This window comes from Sylvia atricapilla, chromosome 15, assembly GCF_009819655.1.
Source record: "Sylvia atricapilla isolate bSylAtr1 chromosome 15, bSylAtr1.pri, whole genome shotgun sequence".
Classification (NCBI taxonomy): Eukaryota; Metazoa; Chordata; class Aves; order Passeriformes; family Sylviidae; genus Sylvia; species Sylvia atricapilla.
In genome coordinates, this window is record NC_089154.1 from 9,229,645 (window position 1) to 9,249,193 (window position 19,549).

General features: G+C 52.0%; 1 protein-coding gene across 2 annotated transcripts in view; it reads right to left on the reverse strand.

The window, feature by feature from the left end:
- The window catches only part of LOC136368076 (mitochondrial Rho GTPase 2), a 44,040-nt gene that overhangs the window by 21,493 nt on the left and 2,998 nt on the right, over nt 1-19,549 (reverse strand). For both annotated transcript variants that reach the window (XM_066330051.1, XM_066330042.1), the window contains exons 5-30: nt 19,417-19,540; nt 19,019-19,086; nt 18,824-18,924; nt 17,520-17,744; nt 16,810-16,878; nt 15,750-15,860; nt 15,073-15,218; nt 14,754-14,811; nt 13,406-13,524; nt 12,896-13,057; nt 12,097-12,224; nt 10,728-10,844; nt 9,992-10,227; nt 9,472-9,611; nt 8,818-8,948; nt 7,040-7,170; nt 6,495-6,656; nt 6,089-6,217; nt 5,452-5,585; nt 5,332-5,369; nt 4,797-4,916; nt 4,210-4,389; nt 3,133-3,233; nt 2,142-2,244; nt 1,402-1,523; nt 489-648 (exon numbers count right to left, since the gene is read on the reverse strand). In XM_066330051.1, the coding sequence (XP_066186148.1) occupies nt 489-648; nt 1,402-1,523; nt 2,142-2,244; nt 3,133-3,233; nt 4,210-4,389; nt 4,797-4,916; nt 5,332-5,369; nt 5,452-5,585; nt 6,089-6,217; nt 6,495-6,656; nt 7,040-7,170; nt 8,818-8,948; nt 9,472-9,611; nt 9,992-10,227; nt 10,728-10,844; nt 12,097-12,224; nt 12,896-13,057; nt 13,406-13,524; nt 14,754-14,811; nt 15,073-15,218; nt 15,750-15,860; nt 16,810-16,878; nt 17,520-17,744; nt 18,824-18,924; nt 19,019-19,086; nt 19,417-19,540 (3,315 nt within the window). The remainder of the gene's footprint in view (nt 1-488; nt 649-1,401; nt 1,524-2,141; nt 2,245-3,132; nt 3,234-4,209; nt 4,390-4,796; nt 4,917-5,331; nt 5,370-5,451; nt 5,586-6,088; nt 6,218-6,494; nt 6,657-7,039; nt 7,171-8,817; nt 8,949-9,471; nt 9,612-9,991; nt 10,228-10,727; nt 10,845-12,096; nt 12,225-12,895; nt 13,058-13,405; nt 13,525-14,753; nt 14,812-15,072; nt 15,219-15,749; nt 15,861-16,809; nt 16,879-17,519; nt 17,745-18,823; nt 18,925-19,018; nt 19,087-19,416; nt 19,541-19,549) is intronic.

Consider the following 19,549-nt stretch of genomic DNA (forward strand, 5'->3'; position numbering starts at 1 on the left):
TCTTTCCAAAGGCAGCCTCACCAGCCCAGAGTAAGCTTACTGCCTGCTCCACGGGTCCCCTCTCATGCAAAACAAGAGCTTTCTAATTGCTTGTTGTCCTTTAAATGTCCCCTGCCTGAACAAAATAGACAGCTTGAGCATCCATCCTGTGCTGGCATGGCTGCCTGGCAGGAGGCTCACAGTTGGGAGCCTGGCTACTTCTGTCCAAGTCCATCTCGGTAGCAATAACGAGTCCAGAAGAAGGCTTTTCCCTTTGCACACTATAAATAGTAGCTAGAAACTATTTACAGGGGGTTTAAGAAGCAGTGGTGAGTCAGGAGAAGGAAGCTGTAACTGCTGCATTCCCTGCTGTCCCAAGGAACAGCTTCCTACCCACAAGTCTGCTGCACATCTGGCAGGTATTTGGTGCTCACAGCATCCTCCTGCCATGAGCTGTCTGCTCTGGGGTGCACCCCTACATTCACAGCTGCTATTACAGGAGTGCTCACCTATGGTGACAAGGAATTTGTCATCCCAGGAGAATGCCATGGCTTGCACTTGTGTCTGATGGTGGAACAGCTCTGCTGTGCAGGCCCCATCCTGGGTGCTCCAGATGCAGATCTGACAGTGGGAGTCTCCATCCTTCTTCCCTGAGGCAGATGCAAGAACCTAACAGAGCAATGTGTAAGTAATTAAAGAATGCTTATTAGCCTTAACAGTTTTTTCAGTTCCACATTAAAGGGATGTGGTTGGCAAATTGAGAATTCAGTGAGAAACAACCATTCAGCTGATGGCAGGAGGGAAAGGCAGCATCTCCCAGAGGAAGAGAACAGCCTTTACAGAATCACTGGGGTTGGGAAAGATCTTCAAGATCATCGAGTCCAACCTGTGACTGATTCCCACCTTGTCACCAGGGCCAGAGCACCGAGTACCCCATCCAGCTCCTCCTTGGACACCTCCAAGGATGGGGACTTCACTCCTGGGCAGCCTCTTCCAATGCCTCGCCACTCTTTCCATGGAGAAATTCTTTCTGATCTTCAACCTGAACCTCCCCAGGCACAACTTGAGGCCATTTCCCCTTGTCCTGTCCCTGTTCCCTGGGAGCAGAGCCTGACTCACCCCCGGCTGTCCCCTCCTGTCAGGGAGTTGTGCAGAGCCACAAGGTCCCCCCTGAGCCTCCTTTTCTCCAGGCTGAGCCATTTCCAGCTGCTCCTCATCAGACTTGTGCTCCAGCCCCTTCCCCAGCTCTGTTCCCTTCTCTGGACATTCTCCAACCCACACTGAACCAGCACAATAGTTGACTCCAAACTAATTTCCATAGCCTCCAGGCAGAAGGAGGAACAGAGAAATGAGATTTGAGGCTGTGAGACAGCAAAGTGACAGGGACAAGCCCTGGTCTGGGGCAGCAGCAGCTTCTCCCACCTGGGCATCGTGGCTGAGGGCCAGTGTGGAGATCTCCTCAGCGTGGCCCAGCCGGTGATTCTGGGACCCCGAGTGCAGATCTTCAACCACGATGACACAGCCACAGGAGTAGGCGAAGAAGCCTGGCAGAGGAGGAGGAGGAGAGGGGATGTTTTCATGGAAAGGCTGCACATACAGCCCCCACCACAACCCACGTGGAAAATTCTATGATTCATTAATACGTAAAAGCTGACTCTTTGATGCAGCTCAGCATCAGCAGGTTGGGAGCGGGGTGAAATCTCACTTTCCCTAACCTGAGTAAAGCAGAGCTGCTGGGCATCATTCCAGCTGGAGAAAGGAGGCAGGATGGGCTTCGTGAGCTTCCCTCCTGCTCTGTCCACTCAACAACTGGAGCCTGAGTCTGCCCCACCAACTAAAGCTTGCCAACAACAAAGAGCTACTGGATTTTACCAACACAAGAACCCCTGTGTTCAAGCAAAGATCCCAATCCAACAGTCAAAAAACCATAACTTCACTCAGTACACACCTCTAGGACCACAAAATAGAATCACACATGGGTTGGTTGGAAAGGATCTTAAAGCTCATCTCGTTCCATCCCCTGCCATGGGCAGGGACACTTTCCACTATCCCAGGCTGCTCCAAGTCCTATCCAGCCTGGCCTTGGACACTTCCAGGGATCCAGGAGTAGCCAGTGCTTCTCTGGCGACACATCCCACCACTCCAGAGCATTCCCAGTGTACCTGTATCCGGGTTCCACACCATATTTCCTCTGCCATTCCCATTGTAGCCGATCACTGCTTTCAGCTTCAGCACCTCACTGCCTGCTGGAGGAGACAGGAAACTCTGCAAGAAAAACAGACACTGGCTTAAAATAATCTCTGGAAGAATGGTCTGGTCAGGTGCATCAACACCCACACAGGAAAAAGCAAGTGTCCTCAAACACACATCCCACACAGATCTATGCCAGAATTCACACAATTCTATAATGGAAGAGACAAATAATATTCCATAACAAAAGAGACACTGCCCCAGCACAGCCAGGCACAGATGCTTTCAGATGGGACACAAAACAGGCTGGCAGCAAATGCCCAGCCAAGGAGCAGCTGCTAATCCCGCTGAGAAAGAGTTCCATGGGTTTGGCTGACTTGGGATGTAGATAATTCCATAGGAAGAGAACTGGGAGAAAACTGCTGCCAAGTTGATGGACAGAGGAGAGGATTGGGAGTGAAATCTGGATGTAGCTGTTCTCCCAGCGCTAGCAGCAGAGCTTAGGGGAAGGGCTGAGTTAGGTTTCTGTTTTATTCCTGCTGTGTTTGTTAACAGAGCAGGAACTGTGCCGTGTCTCTCCTCACTACGCTCCATGGATTTGCCTTCCCCAGCCTGCTCTGCCAATGCAGCTGCTCGCAAATATGGGAGCACAATGAATCACTCCATTGCTCACTCGTCTTTCACTCTCAATAGCACATGCCATTTCCACTCCTTTTGAATAAAAATGTATGCAGATTTGGGCAACACAAAAAGAGTTGAGCACAACTCACTTTTTACTAGTCTGGGAAGAGTTACATGTAGAGAACAGGGAATTAATGCTAGGATTTCTCACTGAACATCAGCCCAGGGGTATATTTCCCAAATTGCTTTCCAACAGAGAACAGAATGGAAACAATCTGGAAAATCCACCTACCCCAGCCCCAAAATGCCTGTTCTCCACCTGGTAACCAGCACAACTCTCACCTGGGGGAGCGCTGATGCCTTGAAGCGAGCAGTGAAATGCCGGTAGGAATCCGGGCGGATGGAACATTGGGACTTGGGAGTTTTGATCCCTTTCCTGTGTTCTGCCACACAAAGGAGAAAACGGTACTTATGGGATGCTGCTCCTGGGAAAGGTTTGGGAGCAGCACCCAGGCTGTGGTTTGTTTATATTTAGGTACTGTGCATGTGTGAACACACATGAGGCAAAAATCAAACTGCAGTGTCATGTTTGGCATATCCCAAGTGGGAAGGGACCCATAATGATCATGAGTCCAACCCTTGGCCCTGCACAGACCCCAGCAATCCCACCCTGTGCCTCAGAGCATCGTCCAAGCCTTCCTGGTGCTGTGGCAGCCGTGCCCATTCCCTGGGCAGCCTGGTCAGTGCCCAGCACCCTGTGGGGGAAGAACCTTTTCCTGACATCCAGCCTGACCCTCCCTGACACAGCTACAGCTGTTCCCTGGGTCAGCTCCTTTCCCACTCAGCCACACCACACTACAAATAGCCTAAGGACACCCACACCTCGTGCTCTGAGCATCCCTGTGAGCCCCACAGCTCCAGGACTGTAATAGGAACATTGGGGCAATTTTATCCTGAGGCTTTCCAACAAGTCCTGCTAGGGCTGAGCGCTGGCAGCTGCTTGTTCCTGGCAGGTCGCCACACACCGCTGCAGCTCCCAGGCTGTGCAGCTATTAATAGAGCTATTGGGAGCTTTAATTGCAGCTGGATTTAATGGGACATGCCACTCAGAGATGATAGTGGCTCCAGGCTGAAGACAGGCTTCTGGTGTGCCCAGAAGCAGCAGCAGGGAAACAGCCAGAAAAACGAGCAGTTTTAGGGATCAATGTGAGCTTCCCTCAATATTGACTTCCCTTGGAAGGTCATGCCCAAGGGAAAACTCCTAAGGAACATATTGCAGCCTTTCACCTCACAGCTCAGAGCATGTCTGGGTCTCTCTGCCCCATAATAATAATAATGATTTTTCTTTAGTTTTGGGGGATAGACCAAACTGCCACGCAGGCCTGCAGCTCTGTACAAACTGGCAATATCCCGATTTACCGTTTGCTGGTTTTTCAGGAGACCTCGGGCTCTCCTGCCTCACTTTGGGCCTCACAACAGGCTCCTCATTCCCTTCTGATTCCACCACAAGGACTGAGGAATCTTTGTGCCCATTTGTCACCTTCCTGCTGCTGTCTGGCTGATCTGCCTCCTCCTCCCTGTCCGACTCTGAGAAAATACCTGGGGAGAAAAATCAGTGGGAAGATGAAGCCATCCATGTCCTTTCAGGACCACTTCATGTGTGCCTGACCCCTTGACTTCTGGCAGTATCACTCTCCTGCTCTGTGGAACAGTCCAGCTGTTAGGGTGGAGGGCAAAGCAGATAATTCCTATTAGAAAAGGCCAACAAGGTGTTTAGCACAGCCAGAGAAGCTGTGCCAGCAGCTCAGTATGTGGAGGAGAGCAGAGGATAAAGGAGTGCTGAACGCCAGCACCTCTAGACTTTCCTTTCCTTAGGGAAAGGAATTGCAGACTGGTTTGCAAGAAGGGATCAGAGGTAGGGATGGCTCCAAGGATGCTGCTGAACTAGGCAAGTTTTTCCCAAAACAAGGTTAATTTTCCCCTTTCCTGCAAGTCGATCCTCTTACTTTGAAATCCTGCTGGGTGGACAGAGCTGATATCCAAACACGGTGGGGAGGACAGAAATGGAAGAGGCACTGTCTGCCGAGGAGTCTCAGAGACATCCTTGGGCTTCTCAGAGCTGCTGTCTGGGAAAGGAAAAGGCTTGGTGTCACTTCCTTCACCCCATGCTTCTCTTATCCTTCTGGATGGTGACACCTCCAAGCTCAATATTCCAGCTTCCATAGAAGCCACTTGTCTGTATTTTAAGAAAGAGAGGGACGGAGAGAAAGAGACAATGAGGGAGAAAGAAGACAGGAGATAAAGGCAGAGAAAGACAGTGCCAAAGTTGAAAATCTACCAGAAAGCCCAGAGTGGCTCCGCTCAGAACATCCCCCCGCCCCAGGCAGACTGAAAGGTGCCAATTAATTTGAGATTGTCCTTCAAAACTAATTAGCTGGTTTGCCCCTCACTACATGACTTCCTCAGGGAAGGAACCATCCTCCCAGATCCCTACCCTCTGGAAAAGCTGCCAGCACAACTCATGGGAAGAGGCAAACTCACCTGACCTCAGCGGCAGAGTGGACGCAGAGGAATGAGCCCTGGGAAGGTGAGGACACTGGAGTCACACAGGGATGGGGCAGGGAAAGGGGACACAGGGAAGGCACTGCCCAGCACCATTACCTGGCTGGGGATGACCTGACTGGAGGTGGAGCTAGGAAGTCCCAGAGGAAGATGGCATCCCCAACGCTGATGACATGCTCTTGGTCTGGGGTGAAGGCGACCTGGCGCACGGGCTCCGAGTGGCCGATGAACACCTGGGAGAGAGCACGCCTTGAATCCCCCATCACACCTGGCCTGTCAGGATGGGGTTACTCCACTCCCTGTCCTGCACAGCCAGGGTCTACAGGCCTCAGCAGAAGGTCCAGAAGAGGATCTATCACACCTACAGTTCTCACACCTATGGGCTGACCTCCAAGACACTCATCCAGGGAAGGAAGCAAAAGCTGAAGAGTCCAAAGTCTTATCCTGCCTCTGAAGCCTTGGGTAAACCATTTTCCTCTCCATGTGGCCCTGTCCCTAACACAGAACTATCACCTGCCTCTGTCCTTTGCAGAGGGTCTCACTGGTGTGCTGTGGCAGCCCCAGCCTCTGCCCACTGCTAGGCATTGCTACAGTGTGGGATAGGGGCTGCATTTCTCTGCTGGGCAAACTGGGACTGGGGACACTGGGCCAAGTCATACAGAGCCCATTTGCTGCTCTCTTCTCTGGGGATTCAGCAATGCAACACCACCCCCTTCCCTCCCTGTGTGGGCAGTACCTGGAAGTTGATGTTGAAGCGCATCCGATAGTCCCACACTTTGATGACCTTGTCACCAGCAGTGAGCAGGTACTGGCCATCCTTGCTCAGTGCCAAGGAAGAACAGGTCAGCTTGTGCACAGGCGACACCTGAGGACAAGAAATGGCACCAGCAGCCTTAGCTGAGCTGCTTCATATCCTTGTTTACACTTCAGCAAGAGAACTGCAGTGTGACAGTGTGGAAAACAAGGACAAGCTCAGGCTCACCCAGAGCACGAGCACACTGGGACAGCTGCAGGCTTCCCACTTGTGTTTCTTTGAAGCCTGTGAGCTCCAGGAGGAGTTTTTCCCCTCATTTAACCTCTCACAGAGACATGAAGTGCCCAGCTCCCACAGGAGACCTCGTGGATGAATTTCAGTGTCCTACCTCTCGCACCAGTCGTCCGGTTTTTGCATCAAGCACAAGGACTTTATTGGAAGAAGTGGATACCAGGAGCTCGCCCTGAGGCACAGGACCAAAGCAGACATTCACTGCAGAGTCCAAGACGGTGCTGTGCAAGTCCAGGATGCTGATGTCCACCCTCAGCAGCTGTGGAACAAAGAGCCATTGAACAAACACTGCAGGAACCCCAGGATTGTTCCCGTGCTCCCAACACAAGGCTATGGAGCCCCCTGGACCCTTCCCTTCCCACTTCATGAGGGACTGCAGGTCCAGGCAATGCCCAGGAGAACAGGTCAAGAGAGAGGTGAGAGCTGACAGTCTCCACAGCACCTCTCTGAATTATCTTTCTAGAGGGGAGTGAAGTCAGAGGGAAAGAAAACTTGAATTTGTTATTTCTGTCTCACATAAGGCAAAACAGGGAACTCAGTGTCAGCTGGTGCCCCACGCCCTGACCCACCTCCCTGGACACTGCCTGTTGACTTTGCAGGGGAGACCCCTGTCCCCAGGAGCGAGGGGACTCTGCTGGGTACCTCATCCAGTGAGCAGGCCTCCATCACTGTCACGACATACTTGGAGGGCCCCACGAAGGCCAGCAGGCGACTGTCCCCACTGACCACCAGGGTGTCCACGCCACTCCCAGCATCCCGGGCCACCACATTGCCTGGGGAACAGCAAGAGAGTGAGGAGGAGCAAAGCCCACTCTGATGGTGCTGCTGAGCAGCAGCTGCAGCTTCTCCTGCAGCCTGAGGAAAAAAGCAACCTGTACTGTAGGAAATGCTACAAATTTTACTTACACACCCAGAATGTGCAGTGAACCATCTCAAAAACAAGGTTGAGATGCACAGCTTGCTGCCTGAGTGAACATTCAGTGTTTTCAAGGAGAGCAGAACAAAGTCAAAGGAATAAAATTGATTTTAGGGCTTATTTTTTAGTGTTACAAGAGGCTGTGATGAGGAGCTCTGTGAGATTTCAGCTGCAGCCTGGGTGCCTGAACCCAGGGCAGAATGAAGTCAGTGCTGAACACCAGCACACTGATGTCAGTCCAGAGGGCAGAGAGCCCCAAAGGTCTGAGAATCACAGAAATTACAGCAATTCTCTGTATTTATTCCATGACCATAATTCCACTGTTCTGTCTCTGGAACGTGACCAGGCAGCAAACACAGTTTCAGAGCAGAGTCACCATGTGAAGGTCCAGCTGCAGCACTGACACCAAACCTGGGTGATTTTGGACAAATTCCCTGATTCCTCCAACCCCTGTTCCTTCTCCTGCACACTTCCTGGGGCAGGTTCCTCCTCTTTGTGCAATATTGCACTGTATAAAAATCAGAGTTCCCTTTCCCTGCCCAAGCTTGTGCTGTCACAACTCATTTCCAAAGTGTACATTAAATGTGACACTAATTTTTCCAAACTGCCTTGCCCCTGCCCTGCCTCCAGCTCTCCAGCAGCTCCATTCACCAGCACAGAGCAGCTCTGCTGCAGGCAGGATTAGGGCAACAATTCACTTCAAACAAATTAAATTGTACATGCACAGAATGGAAAGAGTAAGGGCCTGGGCATGAATAAATCTCCGTGAGCCCAGCACATTCATGAAATCATCACACCAGCAGGATGAGAGGGTTTGAACCAGGACAGGCAGGGAAGTGCTGACAGTCATTGGGGTTTGCTCACACAGAAGGTAAAACAGAAATCACAGCATCATTAAGGTTGGGAAAGCCCTCTAAGATCATCAAGTCCACAAAAAGGTGTCCCCAGGTGCCACACCCACATGTCTTTTAAATCCTTCCAGGGACGGAGACCCCACCACTGCCCTGGGCAGCTGTGCCAGTGCCCAAGCACGCTGCCCATGAAGAAATTTTCTTATGATCAAATCTAAACCTCCTCTGGCACAGCTTGAGGCCGTTTCCCCTTGTTCTGTCCCTGCTCCCTGGGAGCAGAGCCCGACCCTCCAGGTTGTCCCCTCCTGTCAGGGAGTTGTGCAGAGCCACAAGGTCCCCCCTGAGCCTCCTTTTCTCCAGGCTGAGCCCCTTTCCCAGCTCCCTCAGCCCTTCCCCAGCTCTGTTCCTTTCCCTGGACATGCCCCAGCCCCTCAGTGTCTGTGTTGTGAGGAGCCCAGAACTGACCCCAGGACTGGAGGTGCCTCAGCAATGCCCAGTGCAGGGGGAAATGACAAAGTTCAGAAGGTTCACTGGGAAATATCACTCCAAGCAGGCTGAGTTTGGGTTGGCCCTGGTGTCAGGATGTCCATGCTAATACCAAAAAAAAAAAAAAAAAAAAAAGAAGAAAGGCAACCCCAACCCTAGAATCTTACCCAGGACTCTCAGAACCTGCGTTTTCTGTGCCACAAATCTGTACAGAGTCAGAGTTCCCTGCAAGCAGGAGCTGAACATCAAATTGCCATCTGGAGAGAAGGTCAGCCCAGTGATCGCAGTGCGGTGCTGCCTGAAGGAGGGCAGAAAATGTGGAAAAAGGGAAGAGAAAAAGGAACCACAGACAGAGGGAACAATGATGATGAGTGTAACATGGTGAAGAACCCAAGAGAATAAATTAACCAGGAACAGAGCAAGACCCCACTGTGCTCACCCTTGTAGCAGCCCAGGACAACCAACACTCCAACTTGCCAGAAAACCAAACAGCAATTGCAGTGCTCCAGCCTGCACTGAACCTGCTCCCTCTCCCTCTGGAGCATCCTCCAAATCCCACACTGAGGCTCACAAGGGCTCCCTGCCCAGCTGCTCTCTACGACAAGCCCTTTCCTACTACTGTCCACTGGGAAGCCACAAAAGAAGGCCCTCATGGCTTTCACAGCTTGGGCTTTCACCACCCGGAGCTTTGGCACAGTGGAATCTGCCTCAAACCCACCCAGCAGGGACCTGAGGCTTGTGGAGCTCCATGATCGTCACTGTGGCTCTGTCTCATCACCAGGACACCCAGTTAGAGCCCGTGTAGCTCCCACTTCACTCACTTGTGCTCCAGCAGGAGGTCAGAGGCAGCCAGGCTGAAGATCCGCACCATGCCACTGTCGAAGCCACAGGCCAGCATGTTCCAGAAGGGGTGGAAGGCCACAGTACATGGAGCTTCCTCTGCAGCTGAAAAGTCATACAGCTGCAGGGAAGAGACACCACGGGAGGCATAAAGCTGGAGAGGACTGGAGATGCAGCTGGACCCAACAACTGTTCAGCCTCACATCTCCACCATGAGCGTGTCCCTGGATGGATCCAAAGCCCAGTGAAATCCTGAGTCTTTGGGCATTTAGATAAAGCCTTTGGGTGTTACGGCTTGTGCTAAAAAGCAATCTTCAAAAGATGGAGGAAAAGGACTAACAATACCTCAGAACTCTGTACTTCCAAAGAGTCTCTTGCCCACAGGACCCCTCACACTTCAGGGAGGGCTCCTGAGCTGTGGGGCTTTGATAATTGGACCAAACAGAGACCAGAGAGACTCTTAATAAACATGAGACACCACCTGCCTCTAGTCTCACCCACCTGCTGCCTGGAGGCCAGGTCCCACACTCGGATGGTGTTGTCCTGGGACACTGTTGCTATCTGCTCCCACTTCCCCTCCACAGAGAACCCCAGCACAGATTCCTTGTGCGAGCGCATCAGCGTGTTGTAGTCCCGGGCCTGGATGTCCAGGTAGCCCAGATTCCCAGTAGCTGTCGTGGACAGGACTTTGTGGCTGTCTGGGCTGATGCAGACAGAACTCACTGGAGCCTCATGCTCTGGGGAAAGACACAGGAGTCAACAAATCCTCTGGGAAAGGAGCAGCTACAGACCCACATTTAGGAACAGACCCACATTTAGGAAAGCAATGCCCACAGCAATGAGCAGCCCACAACCTGAAGACTGAATGCTTGCAGATGTGAGTTTAGTGACAGATTAGAGAGAACAGTCTCCATCCTTCCTAACATCCCTGGGCTCTGCTGTAATGATAATCATTTCAAAAACAATCAAGAACTGAATGACTTCTCCCCTAATTTTTCATGGACAGATGAGCCGTGGCTAGAAGGGCACAAAAATCAAGATGGGAAGTCTATTCTCTCCCAGGAGATCCTGCCCTTCTCCTATGAGTTACAAGAATAAACACGAATAACTGCCACTGAAGACTTCCAAGGCAGTCAGCCCTGGAGGCAGCACACATAACACAGCACTCACTGATTGAGGATTGTTGTGGGAGCCATGGCATTTGTGCTCTGGAAGCATCACTCCCACCTCTACTCACCTGCCTCTAAGACAGCAGCTGAGAAGTCCAGTGGCCACAGTCTCACATAGCCATCCTCTGAGCCTGTGGCACAGAAGGTCGAGGACATGCTGATACAGTTTATAGCAATCCCAGTGCCTGGAAAGCCAAAAACCAATACCTCCTTATACAGGTGAAACAAGAAAACAGCCTGAGAGGTGCCCTTCCAAGAGCTGAGTCTGGTAGTCCAGCCACACACCCAGCTGGAGCCTGAGGAGGTTGCAGGAGCCCCACAGTGACTGGCAGAACAGGCTGAAGGCTCTCAGTCAGTCCTTCTCAGGGTTCCAAACTCCTCTTTACCATTGTGAAACTCTTGCTCGGCACAGAAAATTCCCACCCCTGCCATATTTTTGCCTCCAGCAGGATCCTATAGCAAAGGATAGGCCAAATTAACTGCCTGAGGTACAAACCCTTTCACTGCCATGTCCCAAAGCCTCTCTGAAGAAGGGAGCTACAGATCCACAAGCTGGGAGTTTTTGGTTCATAAAATCATTAAGGTTGGAAAACCTCACTGAGTCCAACCATTATCCCACCACCAGCCCCTGTCTCCAAGTGCCCATCCACAGGCTTTTTTAACATTTCCAGGGACAGAATGGGCAGCTTGTTCCAATGCCTTATCACACTTTCAGTCAAGAAATTTTCCCCAATATCCAATTCAAGTATAAAGGCCATAATTCAGAGCCAGCACTGAGACCAGGAAGCACCAACAACTTTGTTTCATCTCCTCCTGGGCCCTTTCTTGCCTATGAAGTGAGAACTGCAGTTACACACCTCTCAAAGGCCACATTATAGATTAATTAGCTCAATTTGCCAAAGCAAACTATGCACTAAGTTTTAAGATATCAGAGCAATCACACTTGAAAGTGAATTCTTCCTGCTGTTCAAGTTAATGGAAGAGCTGAAAGTTGGTCTACTTAATGTAGAGCAACAAAGATTCCCCGAACGCTCTGCACCAGCTGAAAAATGAAAAAAATCCCCAAATTCATCTTTTTCGTTAATCTTAGTTCTTTTTCCATCTCTCCATTAAGCCTCCCATCAGCAAATGAAGACCTTGTTTCATGTTTCTAAAAGTAGTGTTTCTCTGAAAGTGCAATCAGCATTTAAAATGCTAAAATCTTTCTTAAGAAACGATACTTTGCTGTACTAAGGAAGATTATTTGCAGCCCTTAAGAGGCAAATAGCAATGATCTAATCAACCCCAAAATAATCCTTCAGCAGTAGGTAAAGAGCTGGTTGGTTTGAGCAGACTTCTGACCCCGATGGTGGTGGAGGGGGTCCCTGGTTGTTTTCTTCCTCTCCCTGCCTGCTCCTGCTCCCACCTGAGCTGTTCCCTTCCTGCTCCTGCTCCCACCTGAGCTGCTCCCTGCCTGCTCCTGCCCGTCCCCCTGGGGCTGTGCAGGCAGCAGGCGCCGTGCACTCCTCACACAGACGTTCTTGTAGTCCACCTCCAGCACGTGGCCACTCCTGCTGCACACAAAGCTGTAAAAAAAAAAAAAAAATCAGGAGAGACCTGCTTTTAGTAAAAAAACCACCTTAGTTTACCTTGGTTTAACTGGTTTGTGTAAAGCAATCCTGGTTCACAAGTGATAAAAGAGGTCAACAAGGTGTCCAAGTGTTCCACACACCTCCAAATAAGTCAAAATTTCTTATTTGGTTTCCTGACCGTTTGGAAAAGAAATTAGCAAAAGAGCTAAAAGCTTGCCATAAACTCCAAAATAGAGCCTCCCTCTGGCACAGGCTGGCTGAGCTGACAGCTCTGCCTTTGTGGGACAACGAAGGTCTGGCTTTGATGATTAAAATAAAACAACAAAGTGTGTGTCTGTACGCAAGAGGATGTGTACCAGGCTCCTCCTGCTGACCCAGGAATCCAACAGAGAGCTTCAGGTGGGGAGAGTCACTAAATATGGCAGAACAGCAGCACAGCAAGAAGAAAGAGGCTGTTCTGCAAGCAGCCACATCCCTTTTGGGAGGTGACACGTGCTGAGTGGGGAGAGCCTGTCCCAGCTCCAGAAGGCAGCTGTATTTTGCAGGAGAACCCCAGCAAAGCATCATGGTCGACGTGGAAAGTGATTGCTCAGCAGGGAGAGCTGCAGAGCTCCCTCCTGCTGGGCTGCCCAGGACAGGTGACAGTGACAGGTCCTGCCACTTACAGCGCACAGTTCTCTGGCTCCTGCTCAGGCCCGGGCCCCTCCTCGAAGGCCAGGTCAGTGAAGTCCAGGGAATGGTACTCGCCCAGGTCCACGGGACACGAGCGCAGGGCTCCGCTCCGCACTCGCCACAGCCGGATGTTGTCCCGTCCACACGACACCATCCTGTCCCAAGGGCCATGGACAGCAAGGACTGAGAACAGGAATGGCAACCACATAGCTGCAGCACTACAATTCCCTCCCAGCTGTGCCAGACTTAATGAATTAAAGGGGTCTGGGACAAAGGGACCTTAAAACTCATCTTTTTCCACACCCTGCCACGGGCAGCGACACCTTCCACTATCCCAAGTTGTTCTAAGCCCCATCCAATCTGGCCTTGAACACTTCCAGGGATCCAGGGGCAGCCACAGCTTTTCTGGGCACCCTGTGCCAGGGCCCCCCAACCCGCACAAGAAAAAAACCTTCTCAGTATCTAAGAATCAATATTTACAATTTCTTTTCCCATCCCACTACCTGGTATCATCAAAGAAAGCAATCTTCATGGCCTGGATGTCCACATCTGTGTGTGCTTTGGCCAGCACAGTCATGCCTCCACCACGGGTCGCCTGAGCAGTGCTCCACACCACCACCATCTGAAGCAAGAAAATACGATGGGAGAGCTGCTCAAAACCTTGGCAGCAGAAGAGCTTTTCACCCAGCAGCTGCTCCAGAGCTGGGCACGAAGTATTGATAACAGAGCTGGAGCGGGGAAATAAAACCCATTGCACAGAGGGTTTAGGACAGTCCAACAGCTTTGCAAAGCTTTGTGGCAATATCCTTGTCTGCAATCCATAATTAGAGGTTCTAAATCCCAGGGCTGCTGGCAACAGGGCTGACTTGGAAAGAAAATCCACAGAGCAGTGGGAACTCTGCCTGCTGGGATGTAGGAACTGTCTCAGGACTGAGGGAGCAGGAGGCAGCACGTGTCCATTGCTCAGTGCAGGTCTGCGTGCACTCAGTGCCCATCACCAGGGGCAAGAGTCAAACCCTTTGCCTAAAGCAAGGGGGCAGATGCCTGCAGAAATTCAGGAGGATGCTCTGCATTCCAGCACAGTGTTAAAACTAAACCCTGCATCACCTCAGAGGCTGGGATGGGCTGAAGCATCACCCTGGGAGAGGTACTCCCCTCTCCAGCACCCCCACTCTCCCACCCTGCTTTCACCCCACTGATCCCACCTCTCCAGCTCCCACATGGAGTGTTCACTGTTCACAGAACAGTGCTACATGCTGGGAAAAACATGGAGCACTGGGGTTTTTCCTTCACTTAGTGATGGCACAGCTAATTGCTGATGGTCGTCACTAAAGGATGAAAACAGTGGATGAAAAACAGTTCCACTGACAAAACAAAACCCCCAGTCCCATGGAACAAGTTTATTTTTGACTGCTACATGTGGGATCTGCGTCATCCCCAGCTACAAAGGTGGGCGGCAGCTCCCAGTGCCCGGCATCCCTTCCCACAGTGACGCCTGGAGCTGGAAGATTTCACCTCACATCTTGCCCTAAATGCTGTTGAAATAAAGATATAATCCCATCACTCTGCCTGGGTCCTAGCTGGGATCACTGCAGGGATAGAACAGCCCCAAAGTACAACCCCAGCAGGTCTCTCCAGCTGCTTCCAAAAGGATTTGTTCGTTTGCAGCTGAGGAACACCCACAAGCATCAGGCAGAGGGAATGTATTCTCCAGGCAGCTAAGGAGAAAGGGATGTCCCCCAAGAACATGTCTAGAAAAGCCAAGAGCAGAGGTTTGCCTGGAAAATAACTACAGAATCTGGGAGGACAGCTCTCTCAGGGAAACCTCCCAGCCCCAGCATCAGCTCTCACCGTTTTGCTGTGCACATCCTTCCCGACACCACAGAGAACAGCTCCAGTGTGGGAAAAGCTGCAAGAGAGACCTGGTGAAAAACAGCTCCTTGTACCTTGAGTTCATCCTCTGGGGCATAAAATGGGACAAGTTGTGGGGATGGGGAGACAGCAAGACCTGAGGGATCAGCTCAGCAGAGAGCTGGCAGCATATCCAGGCCAGCTGCCAGCAGGTTTGGTGGCAAACACAGGCAGCTGTAATTCACCCCCGGTTTATCACACAGGAACAGCACGGAAAAGCTGCTGTGCTGAACACACAGCTGCACACACTGACACCCACCTGAGGGACACGAGGGACTGCAGGTAGGTTTTGAAGAGGCAGAGGCAGGTGCCCGTGGGGAAGTCCCAGAGGCGCCCCACGCTGCGGGGCCCGGCCTGTGCCGAGGCCAGCAAGGTGCTGCTCCCGCCGAACGCCAGCACCGACACCTGCGGGAAGTGACCCCTTAGGCTTTAGCCTGCACCTTTTCCAGATTCTGTGCTGTACTGGGATATAGCTGAACTTCATATAAAGTGCTAGAAAGTTCTCCTCACAGTGTAGTTAGACAAAACAATCCTTTTCCAGCCTAAGAACCAAGGACACCATTGCGGCTTCAGGCCCAGAAAGTGCAAACAGTGAACTGAGGAGAGCAAACTGGGAGGATGGGACTTCATAACCTGAAGCTGTAATTGGACCATTAACCCCAATATCTAAATGGACAAAAACTTATAAAAGTGTTAAAACTCGTGACCCATCATTCATCTTGTGTGTAGCCTCAGCAGGGCTCTTGTACTGCTCAAGGTGTATCCTTTAAAGGCGTTTTAAATAAACAAACCCACTTTACCCCTTTAACACTGTCTAGCCTCTGTTCTAGGCAGCCTCTCAAGGCACCAGAAGCACTGTGAGAGAGGAGCCCATGAGAGCTGGCACGAGGGTACAAGGACAGGGCTGCCATCAGGGCTTGCAAGGGCTACACTCACCTTTTCTGTGTGACCAAGGAAGAACCTCTGCTCACCAGTCTTGAGAAGCAGGGCAACGATGACAGCGTGGCAGGGGTACACCACAGCCGTGCTGTCCTGTGTCCACAGAGCCTGCAGCACCAAGACAGGGGGGACACGGCTCCAGAAATGCCCCACAGCCCAGGCACAGAGTGCTTCCCCAGCCCTGGAAGTGTTCAAGGCCCTGGGTGGGGTGTGGAACAACCTGGGCTAGTGGGAGGTGGCCCTGCCCATGGCAGGGAAGGAATGGGATGGGCTTTAAGATCTCTTTCCTACTATTAAACAAGAGATCCAAGGAAAACGACATTGCTGGCAGAGCCTTAAACTGACTGAACCAAACCAACCCTTCCTTTACCCCAACACAGACCACAAGCAAGGCCCAGTGTGCCACAGAAACAATCCAAAACACAGCCCTTCCTTTCCAGCCTGCAACAAAGCAGCACCAGTTTTAATGTGTTGGAAAGGTGTGAAATTTAGTGAAGGATCTGGAGCACAAGATGCAGAGGAGAAGCAGCTGGGGGGCCTCAGCCTGGACCTTCTGGGTCTTCACAATTCCCTGACAGGAGAGGGCAGCCATGTGGGGGTCAGGCTCTGCTCCCAGGGAAGAAGGGACAGGACAAGAAGATAATGGCCTGAAGTTTTGCCAGGGGAGGTTTAGGCTGGATATTGGAAAAGCTTCTTCACAGAAAGGGTGGTCAGTGCCCTACCAGGGCACTGGTGGAGTCACCATCCCTGGAGGGATTTAAAAGACATGTGGATGTGGCACTTGAGGACATGGGCCAGTGATGGGCTTGGGAAAATCAGTTGGAATTGATGTCCTTAGAGGACTTTTCCATCCTATGATTCTGTCTAATGGGCCCCATAATTTTTCATTCACTACCCTAACAGCAGAGCAGTAGTCACAGATGCTCAGGCCCATCCACTTTGGGATCACTTTCCACATCAAGCAGTGCCACACTCAACTGCATTTCACACCTCCAAAACATCCATATCCTAGCCACACATTAACAGATCAACTCCCCAGATCATTCAAGCCACTGACCCATTTGGTGCTGCAGCCTCCAAAGCCAATGATTGTTCTCAGCTTCAGGATGGGATCTGGTACAAGCCCCTGGAAAAGAAAGCCAGAGAGCAACATCATGTTTAGAGCCAGGCTGGGGTCCTCCCTCCATGGGGCACCCCAGCCCCAGTGCTCAGCTCTCTCTGAAGCACAGAGGCAGCGTTGGGTTTCTTCTGTCAGAGGGGACAACTTTAAAGCATTTAACCTGGCAGCAGGAGGAGCTGGGGTCTCTGAGTTAAGCAGCTCTCCTATCCAGCCCCAGTGGTGCCCAGAGATCTGGGGCCACTGTGAGAATTCCAGACTGGTTTGGGTTGGAAGGGACCTTAAGGTCTATCTATTTCCACTCCCCTGGCCATGGACAGGGACACCTGCCACTAGCCCAGGTTGCTCCAAGCCTTGTCCAACCTGGCCTTGGACACTTCCAGGGCTGTCCTGCAGGCTGGTGCTCACCTGTGGCATAAGGGCCAGAGCTCTTCCTGTACACACCTGGCCAAACCTGTGGCCTAAGGTCAGCACATCTGAACACAGGGGCCCTCTGTCAAGGCAAGCAGGGTGCTGGTGGGAGAACTGCTCATCAGAAAAAGGCATCTTTTGGACTCTGTAAGTTTGACTGAAACTTCAGCATGAACCTTGTGTTCCCTGTCTCCCTTCATTAGAGAAGCCACCTCATGACCCTCCAGAACTTCACTCACCTCCTCTGAGCCAAGGACAGCTCGGGTTGTCTGTCCCCCCCTCTGGTAAGCATAGACATGGATGCCACCATCACTGGGTGGCAGTGGGTGCCTCGTGTCCCCCGCACTGTGCAGCCTCTGCTTCTCCAGCTCGGGGTCTCCAGCAGGCACAGCTCTCAGAGGCCCTGGGACTGCCAGGTGAACCTCAGGGATGCTTTTTGTGATCACAGGACATCGATGTGGCACCTGAGAATGAGGAAAGCCTCAGACAGAGCTCAGTTCTCCTCCCAGTGTCCCCCACCTGCCCATGGGCCAGAGACAGGGAGACATCCATGTCTGTCCTGAGGGCTCTTCACAGCAACAGACAAGGAGGAAAAATATGTGGAGGCAGAGCAGCCCTGTGGGTACCTGGCTTGGCCAGGTTATTAATGACTCTCTTTATGCTCCATTGTCCATGCACAGTTCATCTCCTTCAGACAGCAAACCAGAGCCTTGTCCAAATGCTCCTGGAGCTCTGGCAGGTTTGGGACCACTGCCTTGGGGAGACTGGTCAGTGCCCAGCCATCCTCTGGGGGAAGAGCCTTTATCTAATATCCATTAAAATCCCCCCCAACACAGCTGCAGCTGTTCCCTGGGTCCTGTCCCTGTCACAAAGAACAGAGATCAGAGCTGTTCCTTGGGAGGAACTGCAGCCCCAGACAAGGTCTGACCTCAGTCTCTTTTTCTCCATCAGATCAAACCAAGTGACTCCTGCACTTCTTACTCTTCCCCTCTAGACCCTTCACCATCCTCATGGCCATCCTTTGGACACCCTCTAGAAAGAGAAGTTGTGCTCCTCAGTTTCTCCCTCTTCACAGCATGAGGATGGGCTTCACCCAGCACCCACAACGATGCTGGTAAGCCAGTCTGGACACCAGCTCTCACATCACCTCAGTGGGGAAGGGGAAACCAAGATGAGGGCAGCTGCCTGCCCCAGCTCCACGCACTGCTCTGCTCCCTGAGGGCACTGATCACATTCCTCAGTCTCCACACCTCACTTCCTTAACCTTAATTTGAAGACACACCAACTGTCTGCCTCCTCAGAGGCAGGGTAGATGGATGTCTGGAGATTTCGAGGTACTTGGCACATTTCCTGTCTCTGTGCTGCACCACACTGAACCCCCAGGCAGTCACTGCAGGGCTGTGGTCACCAGACCATGCCTGCAACAGCTACCAATGATAACAAGCAGCTTCTACATCTTAAATTAAGACAGAGATGCAGGGAAAAGCTTCATGGGAAGCAGGAAGGAAGGAAGAAGCTGCAGCCTCCTCCACAGTGCACTTACAGCTTGGGGACTGGTTATCTGCTGGGTGAGGGACAGGCGGTCACAGACTGCTCTGGAGAGTGTCACCACTGGGCAGCCAGGCTTCTCCAGGGCTTGGTCACCTGGGCAACACAAGGAGCAGGTCAAGCTCTTTTGGAAACCCAGGGCACCCAAATGGGGTGGCACAGTCTTGGCTGCCATCCCCAACATTCCCACCTGCCACAGGACTGGGGAAGCTCTTCTGGATGGAGTTGTGCAGCATCTTAGCCCCCTCACACGGGAACCTGAGCAGAACCAGAGGAAGGCACCATGTCATTGGGATATTGCATTGGCATCTGGCAATATCACCTGGTACCTCAGCCTGGCACAGAGGCCTCTTTGCTGTAAGATCCCTCCCCTTTTGCCTCATGGTCCTCCAAATCCAAGGGTACCAAAGGCAGATGACACTAATGGTGTCTTTGTTAACAACACCTAAATGCTGGAGGTTGCCCAAAATGCCCACTCAAGCCCCAGGCTCACATGGATCTGCCATTCCTTATGTGGCACTGCCCATGCTGCTCTTCCCAGGGGCGTGAGGAGGTCTGGGAGCTGCAGTGGGATGGGAGCAGCTGTACCTGATGTAGTCATAGAGGTCGTGCCACTTCTTCCCCTTGGGCACAGGAAAGGCGAATTCCCGGGGCATGGGAGCGACCCCGCGGCAGGACAGGTGACCCAGCCGGGCCTCAGCCAATGTCACACCTGCCAGGA